The 18,902-nt window shown below is 43.4% G+C and overlaps 1 protein-coding gene and 1 long non-coding RNA gene across 2 annotated transcripts in view; one reads left to right on the top strand and one right to left on the bottom strand.

Moving 5' to 3' along the window:
* The first annotated feature begins 2,019 nt into the window (after positions 1–2,019).
* arid1a (AT-rich interaction domain 1A) overlaps positions 2,020–18,902 on the top strand; it is a 58,008-nt gene continuing 41,125 nt past the window's right edge. The window contains exon 1 of the mRNA XM_008120673.3: positions 2,020–3,924. Within this exon, the coding sequence (XP_008118880.3) occupies positions 2,662–3,924 (1,263 nt within the window). The 5' untranslated portion in view covers positions 2,020–2,661. The remainder of the gene's footprint in view (positions 3,925–18,902) is intronic.
* Positions 15,969–17,978, bottom strand: LOC134293723 (uncharacterized). The gene is made up of 2 exons (XR_010000684.1): positions 17,764–17,978; positions 15,969–16,261 (listed from the first exon to the last, which is right to left on the bottom strand). It is a non-coding gene; the product is annotated as an uncharacterized LOC134293723 (long non-coding RNA).

The following is an 18,902-nucleotide window of genomic DNA, read 5'->3' as shown; positions in this document are numbered from 1 at the left end:
GTGAAAAAACCCATAAAGAAAGTTTAGTAGACAAAGCATATAAAAGAGCCCAGGATGAATCTTAGAGATCTCCCACCCATATCGGAGACCATGGAGTGAGCCTGCTATCTAGCATCATATACCACTACTCTTAAACTACTGAGCATGGTCTACTAGACTTGACTCAAACCTAAGGGTGGAACAAATGCAGTGATCTTAGCAGTGATTAATAAACAACATAAAAACTCTAAATGGAAATTCAAAATGAAACAAATATCACAAAACTTACTCTTAAATTTCTTCCTTATTCCATACATTAAAACTGTATTATCAAATTTTATCTGACAAGAGCCCAATTCCTACATCTAGCAAACAGCCTCCCTCCCCACCAACTCTCCAAACTGATCTGATAAATATGGACCTTTCCTTAGGGTTTTCCTACTCAATGGGCCAAACCAATAATTCATAGGGATCACACTTGCAAAACAAAGCACCACATACGTCCCAAACTACTTAAAGGATAGCAATGGGTCAATTTGGATATCCATGGTGCTTCTTGCTGATTTGTCTTTTTTGAGATCTGATTTAGATCTGATGGTTATGTACAAGAATTGTAGAGTTCTATATATGCATTGCATTTTAATGTAAACCACTGTAGACCTCATTAAAGTAAATTAAATTATGCCACCAGAGGTGTAACTATAGGTGTGTATGTGTGAAATAATTGCCCCTAATAATAATTCTGCCTCCCCCACTCTTTAGTTCCCAAATGTTTTGTATTTTAGGCAGTGAGGATATGGTGCAGAGTCATACCACCTACTAAAATCGAACAAACTAAAAATATCAAGATTGTAATTCAAACTTGAAACTTAAAAGAGGTATGCTTACTTTAAATGATGAAAAATTCAAGAACCAGATTTTGGATCAAAACATTCAAGAATAATTGAATGGGATTATTGGATAAGTTTATGGTATATGAAATATATAACAGTACAATGCAAAGGTTAAGTAGAATTTATTATTAAATAATTGTATGGTGATGGGTCCGCGGTGGTGCAGCGGATTAAACCACGGAACTTGCTGACCAGAAGGTCAGTGGTTCGAATCTGCGGGATGTGGTGAGCTCCCATTATTAGACCCAGCTTCTGCCAGCCTAGCAGTTTGAAAACATGCAAATGTGACTAGATGTTTGTGGCTAAAATGTAAAAGGTAATGTGGGATGTTCTTTGTCCTGTGCCAAAAATGATGTAGAATGGTATGCCATTCATTTGGATGAAACGTGGGAGCACCATTGGTTGTTCAGTCTCTGGGAGCATGAGGTTTTGGGTTAGGTCCCATATTTTTTATTTATTTGCTTGAATGAAATAGCAGACTGTTGCTGTGCAAAGACAAATGGGATAATTCGCGATTTGCCACAGTGTGTGTCGTGAACCACAGTGCTGAGCATATACTGTGTATACTCAAGTCGACACTCGTCAGTCCAGAGCTGAGTGAGCATGAGAAGTCTGCCTAGAAGGGCAAGTTTGAAGTTCCTGCTAACTGTAGGGACTTTTGAGAGGACCTTCGGAGTGACTGGCGTGAACCCTCCGGCCCAGCGTGGTCCCGGGGAATCCTCGCTGGAAGTTCTGCTCCCTCCCGTCCTGCGCGCCGCCCTCCTCCTCCTCTCGGGCCTTTCTGGCTAATCCCTCGGCCTTTAAAGGCACGAGTGCGCTGGGCTTCAAGCCTGGCCGGGCCAAGGGGGCCTTTGTGCTTCGGGGGAGCCCCGGAGGCGCGTTCCTGGCGGGAACAGGGCTCCCTCGGCACACGGCGCCCCACCGGCGGCCCCCCTCTCCCCGCCCCGCGCTGGGTTTTGTCAGCAGAGAAGCTTCCTTTTGTGGCTTCGACGAGGCTGAGCCGAGCTCCCTTCCCCCTTCTTTCTCGCGTCCCGCTTCCGCCGGCGATCCGGGCCGGGTTTTGCGGGCGGCCGAGCGGGCTTCGCCTTGCGCGAGCTCCAGCTCTTCCAGCCTCGCCGAGTTCGCGAGCGAGCGAGCGTCCAGGGCCTGGCAGCTCCTCCTTTGTGAGCTGGGGGAGGGGAAGCAGGCTCCAGTCCGGGCCGGAATCCAGTCCGGGTTTGGCAGGCGGCCGCGGCGCTGGGTAAAATGGCAGTGCTGAGCCTCGTGTCGGAGTGAGCAGGACTCGGCGGACGAGAGTCGGAAGCCGCCGCCACCGCCACTCGGGCTCGCTTTCGGCCCAGCGCTCCGGCCCGGCTCTGAACGGGGGCGGCGCGCAGCCCCTGCCTCCCTCCCTCCCTCCCTCCCGGCCGGGCGCCGTGGCCCCTTCCCTCCCTCCCTCCTCCTCCTCCTCTCACAGCCCGGGAGCCCCGTCCTGCCCCCTCCCCTTCCCTCCTCCCCTCCCCCCTTTCTTCCTCCCTTCGCCGGCTGCAACGGAGCCAGGAGGCAGAGTGGGGCCCGGCCCCTCGCACCCGCGTCCAGCCGCCTCTCCGCCGGAGGAATGAGCGCCGCGCGTCCCGAGGAGCCCGCCGCCGCCTGAGCGCCGAGCAGGAGGCGAGGAAGAGGAGGAGGAGGCGGCGGAGGAGGAAGAGAAGGAAGAGAAGAGCGGTGAGGCCTGGTGCCGGCCGGCCGGCCAGGCGGGAGTCGCTCGGGGGCGGAGGCGGAGGGGCTGGCCGGGCGGGGAGGGGGCATCATGGCCGCGCAGGTGGCCCCCGCCGCCGCCAGCAGCTTGGGCGCCCCGGCCCCGTCCGAGCTGAAGAAGGCGGAGGCGGCGGCGCAGCAGCAGCAGCGGGACTGTTCCTCGGAGGAGGCGGGGGGCGAGGCGGCGGCGGCGGAGCGCGGCGGAGAGAAGCAGCAGCAGCAGCAGGCGGCGTCGGAAAGTGACGGTCCCCCGGGGAAGGAGCTGCCGGACGCGGCCGAGAGCAATGGCGGGGGCGCGGCGGGGCCCGAGCCCGACCTGAAGAACTCCAACGGGAACCCGGGCCCCAGGCCCGCCAGCGCCGCCCTGAACAATAACCTCCCGGAGCCGCCCGGCGGTGGTGGCGGGCCGAGCAGCGGCAGCAGCAGCAGCGACGGGGTGGGGACGCCGCCCCAGCAGCAGCAGCAGGCGCCCCCGGCCCCGCACCCGGCCGCCTTGGCCCCTCCGGCCTACGGCTTCGGGCAGCAGCAGCAGCAGCAGCAGCAACCCTACGGGGGCCGAGGCGCCCAGGCCGCCGCCGCCGCCGCTTTCCACCAACATGGCGGACAACAAAGCCCTGGCATGGCAGCGCTGCAGAGCGGGGGCCTGGAGCAGCCCTACCCGGGGCCCGCGGGGGCCCCTCCGCCCGGGCCGCCCCCTCCGCCCCAGAACTCCCACGGCGGCGGCGGCCCGGTCGGCGGCGGCGCGGAGCACGGCTTCGGCAACCACCAGTACAACTCGTACTACCCGGGGCCCGGGCGCAGCGCCGGCGCCTACCAGCAGCCGCCCCCTCCGCAGGCCTACGCCCTGAGCTCCCCCCGCGGAGGAGGAGGAGGCGGCGGAGGCGCCCAGGGCCCCGCGCAGGCCGGGCCCAAACCCTCGGCCTCGGCCTTCCAGCAGCAGCAGCAGCAGCGCTTCGTGGGCATGGGCCCCTCGGGCGTGGGGGGCGCGGGCGGCGGCGGCGCCACCCCGCAGCCCACCTCCACCCCCACGCTGAACCAGCTGCTCACCTCGCCCAGCTCGGCCCGGGGCTACCCGGGATACCCGGGCGCCGACTACGGGAGCGGGGCCCAGGAGGCGGGAGCGGCGCCCGGCAGCAAGGCCCCGGTGGCGGCGTCGGCGTCGGACTTGGCCTCGGCCTCCCCGTACGGCGGGGGCGCGGGGCAGGGCTGGGCCACGGCGGCCGGGCCCGGAGCCCCGCCGAGGAGCCACCACGCGCCCATGAGCCCCGGGAGCAGCGGCGCCGGAGCCGGGCAGGCGCTCGCCAGGAGCCAGCAGGTAAAAGGGAAAGGAGGCCGGGGCCTGGAGGGGGGGGGGAGAGAGATGGGGGGCTTGGTGTGCGGGGCGGAGAGGGGCTTGGTGGGCCCACAGGGCTGCTGGGGAGCTGCCTGCCATTGTCTGCCTCCTTCCTCTGCCTCTCTAAAATGGCTGCCTCCCTGCCTTGCCTTCCCTTCCTCTCCCAGCCTTTGTGTGAGCCAGCTCTCGGAGAGAGGGCGAGCAGGCTTCTCTCTCCTTGCCCCTGTTCTTTCCCGGCTGGGGCTTCCAAGGGGGCTCCAGAGGGGCGGGGGGCGAGGCCGGGTCTCTCTGGGGGGCGGGAGGGAGCGAGGGAGGGGTGGGTGGGTGCCCGGAGGTCCCCGCGGGGCTGGGCGGGGGGCGACGGGGCCCCTCCGGCCGGGGGTGCCTGTGCTCGGCCCTCCGGCGTCTCCCTTCCCGGGTGGGTCGGTCGGTGGGTCGAGGCGAGGACGGGCGACCTGCCCTGAGACCCTCTCCCCTCGCCCAGGCTGGCTGGAGCCATTTTCTGAGCAGCCCTTTTCAGAGCCTGGCGCCTTGGGCTCCCCTTGGAAGTGCTGGTAAACAGTTCAGTGATCGGAGTAGTAAGTGCAGATTGCTTTGGTTTGGGATTTGAATTATGGAGGTAAAATCCTTCTGTCAAAGCCAGGAGACAGTTGGTCTTAGGTTGACATCCTATCTGTGATCTGATTGGCTCCCCATCTCCTGCTCTTGGCCATTTATAATTGCCTCTGATGTAATGGTACAACAATCCTGATGAGCTCATAAACTTTTACACTCTGCTTTTTCGACAAGCCTTAACCCAGAGCATCACGGCCACTTTTGTGTCCCCCTCGCTTTTTGTTTTTGTTTTTAAATTCCACATCTGAAATTGGCTGTGACCTTGAGGAGCTGATCCACAGACCGCCTGCCCTGGATGCATTGTGCCTGAAACAAAAGAGGCAGCAGTGGCATTTCGTTGTACCTTGGATTTAGTTTACTAGTTGAGCCTTATGCAGCCTAGAGTGGATTCTGTGGGGCTGACGGCAACAATGGTGTGGTATTTTTCTAGTTTGGTTTTGGTTTTTGTGACTTTTCCTGGTATATCGCTGATTTCTCTCAAGTTTGTCCATCTCTTTCCAGCAGGATTTGACCCAGCATTTTGAAATTTGAGCTGCATAACCAGAAATAGGACAAATATTGTAATATTTTTTAAATTGCTGCTGCCTGAACATCCCATTTTATTGTAGAAGACAATTAAACGAAAAGTAGAATATTTGTTTTGAATATAAAACTAGTTAAATTTAAATAAACAGGATAAAGAACAGAAGGATCTAAAAATTATTGGTATTTATCTGATAGATATAACATGGATAACAAATATATATGTATGTGTCCAAAGTACTCTTGCAATATAAAATAGCTTTGTATGAAACAAGAGTGAGAAACAATAATAATAATAATTAATAAGCTATCTAGTTGTGGTGGTGTTACTTGTTATCTCAAACATCATTGGATATCTCTCATGACATCTCTGTGTCATCTTAAGTTTCTGTTCTATCCAGAACTTGTTGTGGTGCTTCAGTATGTCTGTGTATCCTGTCTCTAAAAGCTGGACATCACAGTATTGACTTGATTCAGTCATCAAACTGAATCACAGGATGCGTTTACACCAGGTATGGGCGAACTTCGGCCCTCCAGGTGTTTTGGACTTCAACTCCCGGACTTTGATTCCTAACAGTCTACCTCACAACCTGAGGATGCCTGCCATAGATGTGGGAGATATGTCAGGAGAGAATGCTTCAGAAACATGGCCACACAGCCCAGAAAATGCCTAACAACCCAGTCTACTGGCTGTTAGGAATTATGGGAGTTGAAGTCCAAAACACCTGGAGGGCTGAAGTTTGCCCATGCCTGATTTACACTGTAGAATTAATGCAGTTTGACAACTTTGTAATTTCCATGGCTCAATGCTATGGAATCTACCAAAGATTGTTGGTGCCTCATCAAACTTCAAATCCCATGATTCCATAGCATTAATCAGTGGCAGTTAAAGTGGTATCAAACAGCATTAATTTGATAGTGCAGATGGTCCCATAGTGACTATATTCTGGATCAAGGCAATTTCCTTCCATTTCTGTTTCCATGCTCACTTTAGTTTAATACCTGCAATGCTGTCCATGTGTCCAGCAGTATAGAGTAACAATAAGAGAGGCCTCTGCCCCAAGGAATTTGCAGTTTTAGCATAGAAAGTGGGAAGAGATGTGAAGAAAGAGTAAGATAATGACTGCTAGAGTTAGTTTTCAGAATTTTCAGTGTTTTTCTCAACACAGGACAGGATTTACTGATTATCTGTGTGCAGGTGAGCCTTTTGCCATGTGACTTAGCACTGTTTTCACCTTGCCAGGTCAGCTAGGTTAGGTATGTACTCCATAGGAACAACTATCTGATTGATTGATTGATGTATGTTTAGTTCAGTCCCTTGTTACAATCTTAAGTATGCCAACAAAATATCTTGGGTGCAAACAAAAGATGCTTTTTGTATTTACACACACCATGTTGCAGATCTTATTACATTACAAAAACTTGAATAACTTTGTAGCAGTATTAGATCCCAATATATGGTTAAAGCTAGTTATAGTGTTCTATGTAAGTGGGGATATGTATCTGGGGCTACAGAGATGTTAGCTACATTGCAGTGTGTTAACATCTAAAATTAAGTGGATATGTACTGCAGACAGGTTTCAGACATTTTTCTTTGCAATTTCACTGGTACCTGTATATACGATTGAATATACCATCAAAATATTAAAGATAGTGTTCATACACCCTGTATGGGAGCTGAAATTTGCTAATAAAATTTGCAAATATTACTCTTTAATGCAATATTTACTTCTCACATTATGAGTTTTTTAAGGTTTTGGTTCAACACTGGCATGTGAAACCTCCTGTGGGTCTTTTGTTCCAGGTGTTAAAGGCCTCACTTGTAGAGTGAAGAATGCAGAAAGACAAGAGCAGAAATGAAATACATTAATTCCTTTTTCTTTTAGTATTCTATTTTAAGTTTAAGTTATCATTGTTAGGATGCAATCCTAAATAAACTTTAATAATAATAATAAAACTTTATTTATACCCCGCCACCATCTCCCCAACGGGGACTCGGGGCGGCTAACATGGGGCCATGCCCAGAGCAATACAATATAATAAAATATAAAAACAACATATCATAGCACCATTCAAAATACAATAAATAAAAATAAACAGAACATCAAGAAATCAAAAAAACAATAAAACAAGGGCAGGCCGTGTGAACACAAAGATAAAACCCGGAGTGAGAGGGACAGAGGGGTACTCCACTATGGGCAGGGACATTTGGAAGTGGGGTAATCTAGGGGATAGATGTTCGGAGGGGAGTAACACGGAGATATATAACAGAAATTACTCACCGAAAGCACAGCGGAAGAGCCATGTTTTCAATTCTTTCCTAAAAGCTAACAGAGTGGGAGCTTGCCTAATTTCAGTAGGTAGTGAGTTCCACAGTCGGGGGGCCACAGCAGAAAAGGCCCTCTCCCTTGTACTTACAAGGCGGGCCTGGGATATAGACAATGGTGATAACAGGGCCTCCCCGGATGATCGCAAAGAATGGGCAGGTTTATGGAAAGTTACATGGGAGTAAGGCCATACTCAAATGATTTGTGTTGATTAATTTTAATTCACCGGTCTGACTTCAAATAGGTCTTTTTGGACCACTGTTGAATATTTTAGGAGGTTGTAATATAGCAGAACTCTAAAAAGGTACCTTACAAAATCACATGCTTTGAAAAACATCCCCCTTTCAAGGACATAACTGCAATATTTCTGGCTGCTAGAATAAATGTAGACACCTTTTGCATGTTATGACCTTCCGGTCTGAAAAAAATCAAACTAGGTAAAGAAAACAGACTTTCGGTCATTAAGTATGTAATGGAAATTAAAATTTGTGATCAGTTCTGAGAAGGAGGCTTAGAATCTGTAGGGCATCTAGAAAAAAGTGGGGAACTGGGGATGACTAGTTAATGCTGTGGTTCCCAAAGCTTTGGGCCTCCAGGTGTTTTGAACTTCAACTCCCAGAAATCCTAGCCAGCTTACCAGTTGTTAGGGGGTGTGGGAGCTGAAGTCCAAAACACCTGGAGACCCAAGGTTGGGAACCATTGAGTTAGTGGGATGGCACTGCAATAGCTATGTAGTGTAAATTAGCCTACCCTAGTCTGGAGCATCTAAATGGATTTGTAGCATCTCAACTGAAAATTCCAGCAGCCATAGTCATGGTCTGTTCCTCCTTAGTTATATTTTAGTGAAGGAAAGTAAATGGGTGTATCCAAACTAATGGTGCACTCTTTCATAGTGAAGGTTTGCTAGTTGGTAGAAATTATTATTGTGACAAATATTTATTTGTATTTGTCAAGGTTTTTTTAAACTACTTTTCTGAACGTTGTTTATAAAATAAAATAATAAAACATATATTCAGATGTTCAGGGTTTTGGGGTATTAGAATGTTACTTTCAGACTAAAGGGACACCAACTTTGTGCTGCTAATGACCTTTGATATTTTGGAATCAAAATTTGTTCCTACCTACTAGTTGGCTTTTTATTACTTTTTCATTTTTCACTTCCACTGCTTTGGAGTCAATCTTTGTGCTACTTCAAAAGTTGGATCAGTGTTATTGGACTGAAGTGAGGTATCTGTATGATAATGGGTTTATATAAATATTTGTGATGGGCCCAGTTCTGTATAAGATATGCTTTTAAACTGCTATATATGTAGGTATTAACCTTTCTATGGGTATAAACAGTGAAAAACAATGAACATTATATATATTTGGCTGGAGTTACACTTGAAAATGTACATGTCCTGACTGCCTGTATGAATACTGTCACGAGATTATAAACTAATGTAAGATACATACTCAATAAACAACATGATCACTGGAACTTCAAGAACACACACATTTCATTAGGTGTCATCTGTCTAAGTTGTAAAATAAGTTTTGGATAGCATAGGGAAGAGTTAATACCCCTGTGACATTTGTTTTGCTGCCTGTGCCCATGTCCAGAGGATTTTAGCTCACTTTTTGGATCCATAACAATTGATTTTGAACATTTTGGAAACAAGGATTGGTGATAAAGCTTCACTTTTTTCCCATGATAACTTTTCAGAGAATACATTTCTCTTCCTGTGGCAGATTTCTTCTCATTTCCTGTCATCTCACACCTGTCCTTAACTATGAGTCGTATGTAAGTCATATGTTTGTAACTGCCTGTACTGAAACTTGGGAGTTCTTCAACTCTGTAGAGAGGCATTGTAAAATGATGTGTCTGATGTGTTTTGGTAATGCTTATGTATTATATGCTATGATTTTTCTTTTGGAACTGGAGAAGGCAAATCAAGAAAATTGTTTGAGATTCCTATAGGCAGAACTGGAGTTTTATCTGCCTTGTTGTGTTACTTCAGCTCTACTGAAGTTTCTGACTTAAGAAAAGTCAGTTATTAAACTTATGTTGATAAAATATCATTGTTTTACAGAATTAGGCAAGGGAAGTTATTTTGACCCTGGGTTATTTTGTTCAGTTCAATACTTCAATTGGAAAGAAGAAAGGAGACATGTCTTTAACTTGGTGGATTATTTGACTAGTGACAAAGGTACTTTATGGAAAGTTGGGTAATTTATCCAGCACCTACAGTTATATATGGGAAATACTGTAGATTGAATGTGCATTTCTCTCAACATGTTTTAGCATGTATCATTTATATGAATGAGTTAAATATCCTGGACACATTTATAATTCCATGTGTACATTCAGATTTAATATTAGAACCATTCATAGTACAGCAAAACAATTTGAGAAGGTTGCCTGAGAGATGTTTGGCAACCTTATGCTTTCTTCTATTCAAATACTGAAGACTATCATCTCATCTACACTGCCATATAATGCAGTTTGAAACTGTATTATATAGCAGTATAGAGGGGCCTGTATTTCAGTAGGCTTTGTTTTGTATTAACAAACTCAGCATACTATGTGTATTACCTTTTTTCTTTGTGGTGAACTAGCTTTGTCTATCTGCAAGAAAAAGTGGGTTATACATTTAATTTAGACTACAATTTGATGTTACATAGGAACAGATCACATACCCACTGATCTAGGGCAGTCAGTTGCTATGAATTGATTTGAAGATGATTCTCAAATCAGTGTTTGCTTGTTGTGGCTTGTTATGTCTGAAGTCACAAACCACAGCTCTGATTCCAGGGTGTTACTTATAGAAATGGAAGTTACGTTTGGAGCTGAGGAAATGATATGCAAGTTGTTGGAATAATAACATTGAGCGGTAGTTCTAAAGCATGGTTTGCTTGGTCTGCACCAGGAAGTTCAAGCCTTGTGATATTGTGTTATGAGAAAAACTATGGTTTGGCATGGTCACCAATCAGAATCACAGTGGCTGCATTTTGAATTGGTGTATACATTGAAAGTTGACATTTCTTTTAAAGCTGCATAGGAAGGTTTCATTAAGAAAATTGATTATTTATGTTTACATCATGCAGACACAGATAAACTGGTTCCTGTAACCATCAGGGCAAGGCACTATTGTTTTTGACAAGTTTGGACTTTGATAGGTCTATGTTGCTCATTATGAATTAGTTTTTTCACCATAAGACTAAAGAGTAGTGAAATCTGAATGTTGTCCTGCGTGTTCCAGTTTATAGCTGCTGTTGGCTGTTTCGCCCCTGCTTTGCTGATTTATATCATTCTTATAATAATAATATTATGCCAGATTTCTTAATCAAGTTACATACTTGAAGAGCCAATGGGACTGCTACTTTCTAAACTAATCAGTTTCTTTCTACGGTCATTTCAATATGTGCCTTTGTCATCCCTTTAAAAGTTCTCTGTGAACTTTTTCAGGTTTTCATTGATGGTTGGAATGCTTCAACGATATGTGTTATGCATCCTCCAGTGTCTGATAGTTTTTGCTGATTTTGTATTTATCAGGAGCCAGGTCATACTGCTACTTCACAATCTTCTCTATTAAAGTCACTTATACTGACTTGAGAGATGTTTTTGATAGGTTCACTTATTGTGATTTAATCCTATTGTATATATGTTGCTGCTAATGTTAGTGAATGAGCTTTTCTTCTTGTTTTAGTAGCATAAAACATAGTTTTTTGATAGTTACTTAATTTTTTTTCTTTTTGGATCTGTTCTTGCCTAGTTCCCTCCTACATTTATTGTATTTATTTTCAAATCGAATAGGAAAAAGTTTAGGGATGGAGAAAGGGAGAATCTTATGTTTATTTCTGCATAATAAAATGAGAATGAATAGTGAGTTTAAGACCATCTTCATGTTTTTGTTTTTATTTTTTTAGATATCTCTTGCCTTCCAGAAATGATTTGCATAAGATATTGTACTCATTTAAGAAGACAGTTAAATTACAGCTAGGCAACAAATAAACAGAAAAGTAGTATAAGAAAACAGTTGGATCCCACTGGACCCAGTTCCAGGAGACTTACAACAAGTGCACATAAGTTATTTCAAATTTACTTTCTAAAAGCAATGCAGTCCCATCCAGAAAACAAGGTGAATATCATCTTAATGCGTTTCTGTATGTTCATTGCGGGGTTGATACAGTGGTGGAAGATGGTTAAAAGTAAAATGAAATATCTGTCCATGTTCTACACCGCTTTGCTATTTTAAAAATTGATATTGTTAATGATTTGAGGATCCTTATTGTATTGTTTATGTATTTCTTTCCTTTATGTCTGAGTTTTCAATGTCAGTACGGATCCTTGTGCAGCCAAAATTGTCTCATCTGAATAAATAGAAGGAAGAGGTATCTTGCTTGTGGAAATCCAAGTTTTTGCAGAAGGAGCAAAGTGGTCAAGGGCAGATTCCTGAAGTGGGAACTGAGCATGCTTAGTAGCCATAGACTGGTGATTGTTGGCTGAACGCATTGAAAGTCAAGTTGGAGGGAGAAATTTAATGGTACATCCGGGGGGGGGGGGGGGGAATTCCAGATAAACTACAGCCCTCAGCAGAAACATTCTACCATTGGGTGCAGGTTCTCCATGTAAGACACAGTCTCACTGGTCAATTTTGTGTAAGCCTCAAAATCCCTGATAGGTATGTAGGGTATTTACTGAGCAAGTGGCCATCTTTGTTCAATACTAGTGCATGATGCTAATGAAGCAGTTAGGTTTTGATTGTAGATATGTATGTATAGGCCATTCATTTTTTTAAACATCCCCTTCACTATTCTGATGATGGTATAATGAGTGCCATTTAATTACTTTGTGTTCAAATAGTAAACCAAAATTTTAAGCAATAGTCTTTCTTATTGCAATAGCCATACTGTTAAACGAAACAGGACTTTTCAACATTACAGAACTGCATATTCAGTCATCAGATAGCATTTGTATAGAAATGTCGGGTGGCTTTTTGCCAGGGAAAGCTTGTCTGGATTAGAAGTTTGTATATTTTGTTCCTCTTGCATACTATTTCCACATAAAGAGAACCTGGAAACCCAGAGGTTTTAACTTGCCCTGAGTGGTTGTGTTAGTCTGTACTACTAGAGAAACACTGGGTCTTTGATTTTTAGTTTTGTGCCTTAACTACAAGGTCATTTTCCTCCTCTTCAAGGCAGTACTCCTTTCTTTCTTTATGCTCTGTCTTTAAAGTAAGAGTGCCCAAACTTGCCTTGTGAGGCACGCAAGGGGAAGAATAAGCACCAGCAGGACTGGAACAGGAAGAACTGCTTCTCTCAGGATTAATGTATTGCTTGTTACAAAAAGGCCTAGTGATTTGCCCATGTGATATAATTAGGTATAGGTTGGGGAGGGACTCGTATTTCTCTGCGCACCTGGACTTGCATGTCTCGACATTGCTCAGCAGTTGAATGATGAAACTTTGGTGAAGAGCACAGCTCTGCTTCAAGAGGAATCAAATACCTTTGTTTCCAAGAGCAAAATTGTGTATAATGTCCACATTGACAATGTGTTTACTTTTCTAGTATCCACATGGCTCAGGGTCCTAGTTGAAATACAGTAGAGTTTCACTTATCCAAGCTAAACTGGCCGGCAGAAGCTTGGATAAGTGAATATCTTGGATAATAAGGAGGGATTAAGGAAAAGCCTATTAAACATCAAATTAGGTTATGATTTTACAAATTAAGCACCAAAACATCATGTTAGACAACAAATTTGACAGAAAACATAGTTCAATACGCAGTAATGTTATGTTGTAATTACTGTATTTACGAATTTAGCACCAAAATATCATGATATATTGAAAACATTGACTACAAAAATGGCTTGGATTATCCAGAGGCTTGGATAAGTAGACTCTACTGTATTTAGTCACAGATATATTTCCCCCAAAATTGAATTCATGCCCTTTTGTTTTGACTTCTGGAAGGTTTGTGTTTATGTGTTTATTGACAAGTTACGTGATATTACTTGAATTAGTTGGTCCTCTGAAAACCCAAAGGGGTGGATTATGAAGTTCCAGTCAGTAGTGATTTGTCAAAATGTTGATGCGAGTTTCTGGTAAATTTTAGATAGAGAACCCTCTTCTTGGGCAACTTGAATGTAGATGTTTATTCACAAAGCATAGTAATAATGTTATTTGTTTTATGTTTCCCTGATTGAGTTTGGTATTCAACAGTAGTACTGCATGCTAAACAAAGGTTGGGTCACTTTTTTTTCTTTTTGGTACATACCAAAAAGGTCTGTGGACTGGAAGCAGTGAAACAACAGTTGGGATGTTCTTGTATGACTTTAGGAGTGACCGCTGTCTTGGAAATAAAGTGCTTCAGACTTTCTGCCAGTGAAAGACTTTCCAGTGAAAGTAAATTTGAGTCTAATTCTTGTAGCTTCCCTGTTGAGTACTTTCTTTACTGAGTGGAATTCCTTAAATGTTCATGTGACAGTATTTTAACTATTAGGAAAATAGTATGTATGCTGAACAGTTCTCCATGATTTGTGTCAAAACTGCACTAAGATGATAATTTAAAGTTAATAATACACAAATTTCCTATTGCAATACACAGTTTTCTGATTTAGTCTTGGTATAACCAGCATTCAGATTAAATGGGAGTACTAGAGGACTCAATCGGCAGTCCTAAATGTACTAGGATTTTTAATTCATCAGGACTACACTACTTACAGTAGAGTCTCACTTATCCAACATTCGCTTATCCAACATTCTGGATTATCCAACACATTTTTGTAGTCAATGTTTTCAATATATCATGATATTTTGGTGCGAAATTTGTAAATACAGTAATTACTATGTAGCATTACTGCACATTGAACTACTTTTCTGCCAAATTTGTTGTATAACATGATGTTTTGGTGCTTAATTTGTAAAACCATAACCTAATTTGATGTTTAATAGGCTTCTCCTTAATCTCTCCTTATTATCCAACATATTCACTTATCCAACGTTCTGCCGGCCCATTTATGTTGGATAAGTGAGACTCTACTGTATTTATACCTTCCAATAAGAAACCTGGCATGATGTAATAGTTTAGATGGTAGAGTAAAACTCCAGGAGATAAGGCTTCATCTTCCTTCTCAGCCATGGAAATCCAGAGGGAAGACAATAATATATCCACAGTGAACACATCTTGCTGAGAAGACCCCATAATAGTTTGCTGTGTGTGTGTGTGTGTGTTGCCTATTGGAAATGGGCACCCTCATGAACTTCATAGGATTGTCTTAGGCATGGATACTCAAGTAGTTTTTCTGTTTCTTTCCTCTGAAATAGACTCTACAGTATATTTAATAATAATAATAATAAAACTTTATTTATACCCCGCCACCATCTCCCCAACGGGGACTCGGGGCGGCTAACATGGGGCTGGTTCTTTAGTCAGAAATAGAGCTTATAAGGCAGAAACGACTTGAAAGCAATCACAAACTACCATGTAAACATGTGAATAGTGTTCAGAAAAAAAGTGACAGTGCATTATTGGGTAGAATAGTGGTTCCCTGTGGATGTGGTGTCAGTATATATGTTGGGTAGAACTGTAAATTTGTAATGTGCCCACATATGTAGAGGGATAAAATAGTTGCTGATATCACTGCTTCAGTGGAATAAATTGGGCGGAGAGAGTATGGCGATGGGATGGATCTCAGCGGCCTCTTGGTAGTGTACGTTTCCATCATATGGCGTTTTGTATTTAAAAGGGAGACCACACAAATGTTGCAGTCTGAGGTGGTTTTTAAGTACTAGATTGTCAACTGAGCTTGTCTTAGGCCCCTTCTACACAGCTTTATAAGATCCAGATTATCTGATTATTAAATGCTACTCCTCCCTGGTCCTCTGTCATTCACTCTTTTGCACTGGTATTCTGTGGTCATTGAATAAACTTGGCTCTTACCAGGATTTTGGGAAGGAAGGCTTTAGGGTTTTTATTTCCGGGGAGAGGGGAATAAATCTCAGAATTTCTTAAATTCACTCATGTAGATGATGCCATCTTGGCTAGGTATGTAATGAAACAAATTATTGAACATCACAATTAAAGAGTATCAGAATAAACTACTTTATTTAAACACTTAACCTAAAAGGCCAATATTTAATTTCTTTTGATTTGGTGTGGTATGAAAGCAATCGTAGAGTGAAGGCTTGGATGATATACCTTTCAGTTGGCTGTAGAACAAAGAAAGTACAGAATGTATTGCTCATTCTCCTAGGACTCTCCTAATTCTTGCTTCTGTTTTATATGTGGTTGTTGTTCATAATACAGATACCTGTGTGCCCTCAAAGTGTTTCTGACTTGTGTTAGCCCTGAGGCAAATCTGTTAGAGTATTCTCAGCACATTTTGTTCAGAGGGGCTTTGCTTTTGTCTTCTGCTGAGGCTGAGAGAGTACGACTTGCCCAAGGTCACCCAGTTGATATCAGTTGGCCAAGAGCGGATTTGAATCTTGGTCTATTTTTAATAGATACTAGCTCTTGTGGTTATGTGCTTCCAAGTCATTTGCAGCTTATGGCAACCTTAAAGGCAAATCTATCATGGGGTGTTCTTTGCAAGATTTATTCTGAGAGGGTTTGCTTTTGATTTCCTCTGAGAATGTATGACTTTCCCAAGGTCACTCAGTGGGTTTCTATGCCCAAATGGGAAGTTGAAGCATAGTTTCCAGTTGTAGGCAAATCATTACAGCATCTTAGCTCTCATTCCAGCTCTTCCTGGTGCTCTTTAGATTGACTATATTTTAGAATGTCACCTAAACTTGATAAAAAAAAAGTCAGTTTCACAATGGCTTGAAATTGTCTTGATCTGGGCAAACCTAAGACCAGGTGTAATCTATTGCCTGCAAATGACAAAAAAGCAGTTAGTAAGAATTAAAAGTGAAAAGAGAGCAAGTGCAAGAAATGATGAATGCACTTCTTGTCATGATAATCCATGGTTATCTTGACATCTGAAGACAACTATTACATGCTGTCCCCTGAAAATTCTGTGGTTAGATACCTAAGGTTTCTGAAAAATGATGGGATAGCAGCAGGGCCATAGCCAGAAATTTTTGGGGGGGGGGGGGGGGGGGTGAAACTTTTTTAAAAGCGAATCACAAAGAGTAGTTCCATAACGCAAAATAATTTAGAAATCAGGCTCCATCGATACATTTCCCTGGACACTCATGGGGATTTGGTTAATCAGTTAAAATTCATGAGTAAACCAGGTTTTTTTAAGCCTGAAAAATTTCAGGTGGGGAGGGTATTGAACCCCTCAATCCCCCCCCCCCCCAGCTAAAGCCTTGGATAGCAGTGCTTTTAAAGATGTGCTATCATCATAAAAATAAAATTGACCATTCTTCCTTGTTCTATGGTTTCTTGCTTTACTTGTTCTCAAACTACTGAAAGATTTGCAGCATCAGCTTTTCCTCCTTTCCCCCCTGGCACTAGCATAATGGGAATTCAGATATCTATTCATCTGCAGACAGGACTCTCTCCTTTCTGACTTTATTCACTCCCTTCTTTCCTGAGCAGTTCTTAGTGTTGATAACTTTTATAAACAACTATAGTTAATCCATCTGAGTTGACGTGCAGATGTCTGGTGCACACGTTTTGCCACAGCTATACACATATGTTGACATATATTGGAAAGAATATCTTAACAGTTTGTTGAATTTTTATCTGTAACCTGGACAATAAAATAAGTGTTTAAATTCCAGGATTATATAGTCTCTGTGTGGCTTAATAAACTTAACATTCAGCAAATGCACATTCTACCAAACAGTTTCATTGGTTGCTAGCTCTCTCTGTCACCCCCCTCCCCCGTTTCAGTCGTGAGCAGGTAAGGTGAGAAACACCAGGGAAAAAGCTCGTAGGTGACTGTTATAAATGAAATCCATTTTGGGAAAACTCTACATTGCTATGGATCAAACACTACCTTAATACCCTCTGAGATTGTTACTGTTTAGGAGTTAGACTGGACCTTGCCTCCTTTGACTAGTGATACCACTATTACGCTACAGAATAGAAAAAAATGTTTTTCCTGGATTTTTATCTTCTCAAATGGGAATAGGAGAATATCCAAGGCCTTAAGCATGTAACAGAGGAGGTGGTAACTTCCCTGTTATCAACAGCACCCCATTTCTGCGGTTTGCTTTGCTCTGCTGTCTTTAAGAGAGGACTATAGCTAGTTGCTGTGGTGCATTCATCTTCTTGCTGACTTTGGAGGATTGCAAAATTTGAAATTTAGGCATTTTTGAGTATAACCACTAGTGATCAAGAATTACAGAAAATGAAGTAATTTGAGGGAAGTTTGATTGAACTTAACATGTGCTCACAAAGGGGAACTTTGAAGACAACTTACCCAATGACAGAAGAAGGATTCTGTATTTTAAGGTCCAGTTTCTCTTGGTTTGTTTATTCCTTGCTCTTTTTTCATCCACACTAGTCTTAGTTATCCTGTAAACCTGCTGCATTGTTCGTAACATCTACATCTCTCCTTGCTATCTTCTTGGTTAGGGAGCACAGAAGATAGATTGGGTTCTGTTGGTAGATACTGGATGACAAATTTCTCAGCTCTGAATTCTTTTGATTCTGTGTCTTCTGTACTTGCTTCTGGTTGGTGGATCTCAGGATTCTAGTAGGAAGCTGGATTCCACAAACCTATGTGTACCTTATTCTAGATTCTATTTCTGTTGCTACCAGAAGTGTTTGGTATTCTCCAAGATTTTTTCTATACCTTGTTCCAGCTTATAATCAGATCCGCTAGCCTATCTTAGAACTATTATTTTCTCCTTCATAATTACTAAAAGACACAAGAGCGCACCCCTTAGTATTACCAGGTATTCCTTTAATTGCTTTTACAGTCTTTGATAGTTTTGTGATTGGTCTCCTTTTTTATACCTTTATTATTATCTTGTTTCCGCCTCTCCTGCTGCCCCCCACTTGTGTGCTTACCGCTTCTGGCTCTTCTACCTCGCTGCTGATTTTGCTTGCCATCTTTTGAATTGGTTTCATTTGTTGTTACTCTCTCAGTCTTGACTTTTTAAAGAACTCTTTCTGACTTTCTGCCTTGACTGCTCTCATATTGGAGAAGTCTGTGGGACAGAGCTGTGTACTGAGGCTCAAGAACATCTAGCCACCCATATGTTTTGGCCTACAGCATAAGGGATTGTGGAAATTGTAGTTCAAAACATTTGGTGGGCAAAGGATCCCCCCTTTCCATTATTATTGCAATTTTAGATTCAACAGCCTATAGTTCCTTCGTACCTCCAGCTCTTGGTTTAGTTGGCAGTATTTTTGCCACTTGTGCCCATTCATTCCATGGCAGGCATATGGCCCATTCCATCTTTTCCCTTGAACGTATTCAGGAGAATGTCAAGCTAACTGAAACTCTGTTGTTGATTTCATATATGCTCCCATTATTTTAGTCACTTTGATACCAGTTCTTGGTACTTATCTACTACATTTTTAAGTTGTAACTCCAGGAAATCTATCTAGCTG

Source organism: Anolis carolinensis, unplaced genomic scaffold (genome assembly GCF_035594765.1).
Source record: "Anolis carolinensis isolate JA03-04 unplaced genomic scaffold, rAnoCar3.1.pri scaffold_10, whole genome shotgun sequence".
In the NCBI taxonomy this organism is placed as follows: Eukaryota; Metazoa; Chordata; class Lepidosauria; order Squamata; family Dactyloidae; genus Anolis; species Anolis carolinensis.
Note: the sequence above shows the minus strand (reverse complement) of the source record. Positions and strands in the feature narration are given on the sequence as shown.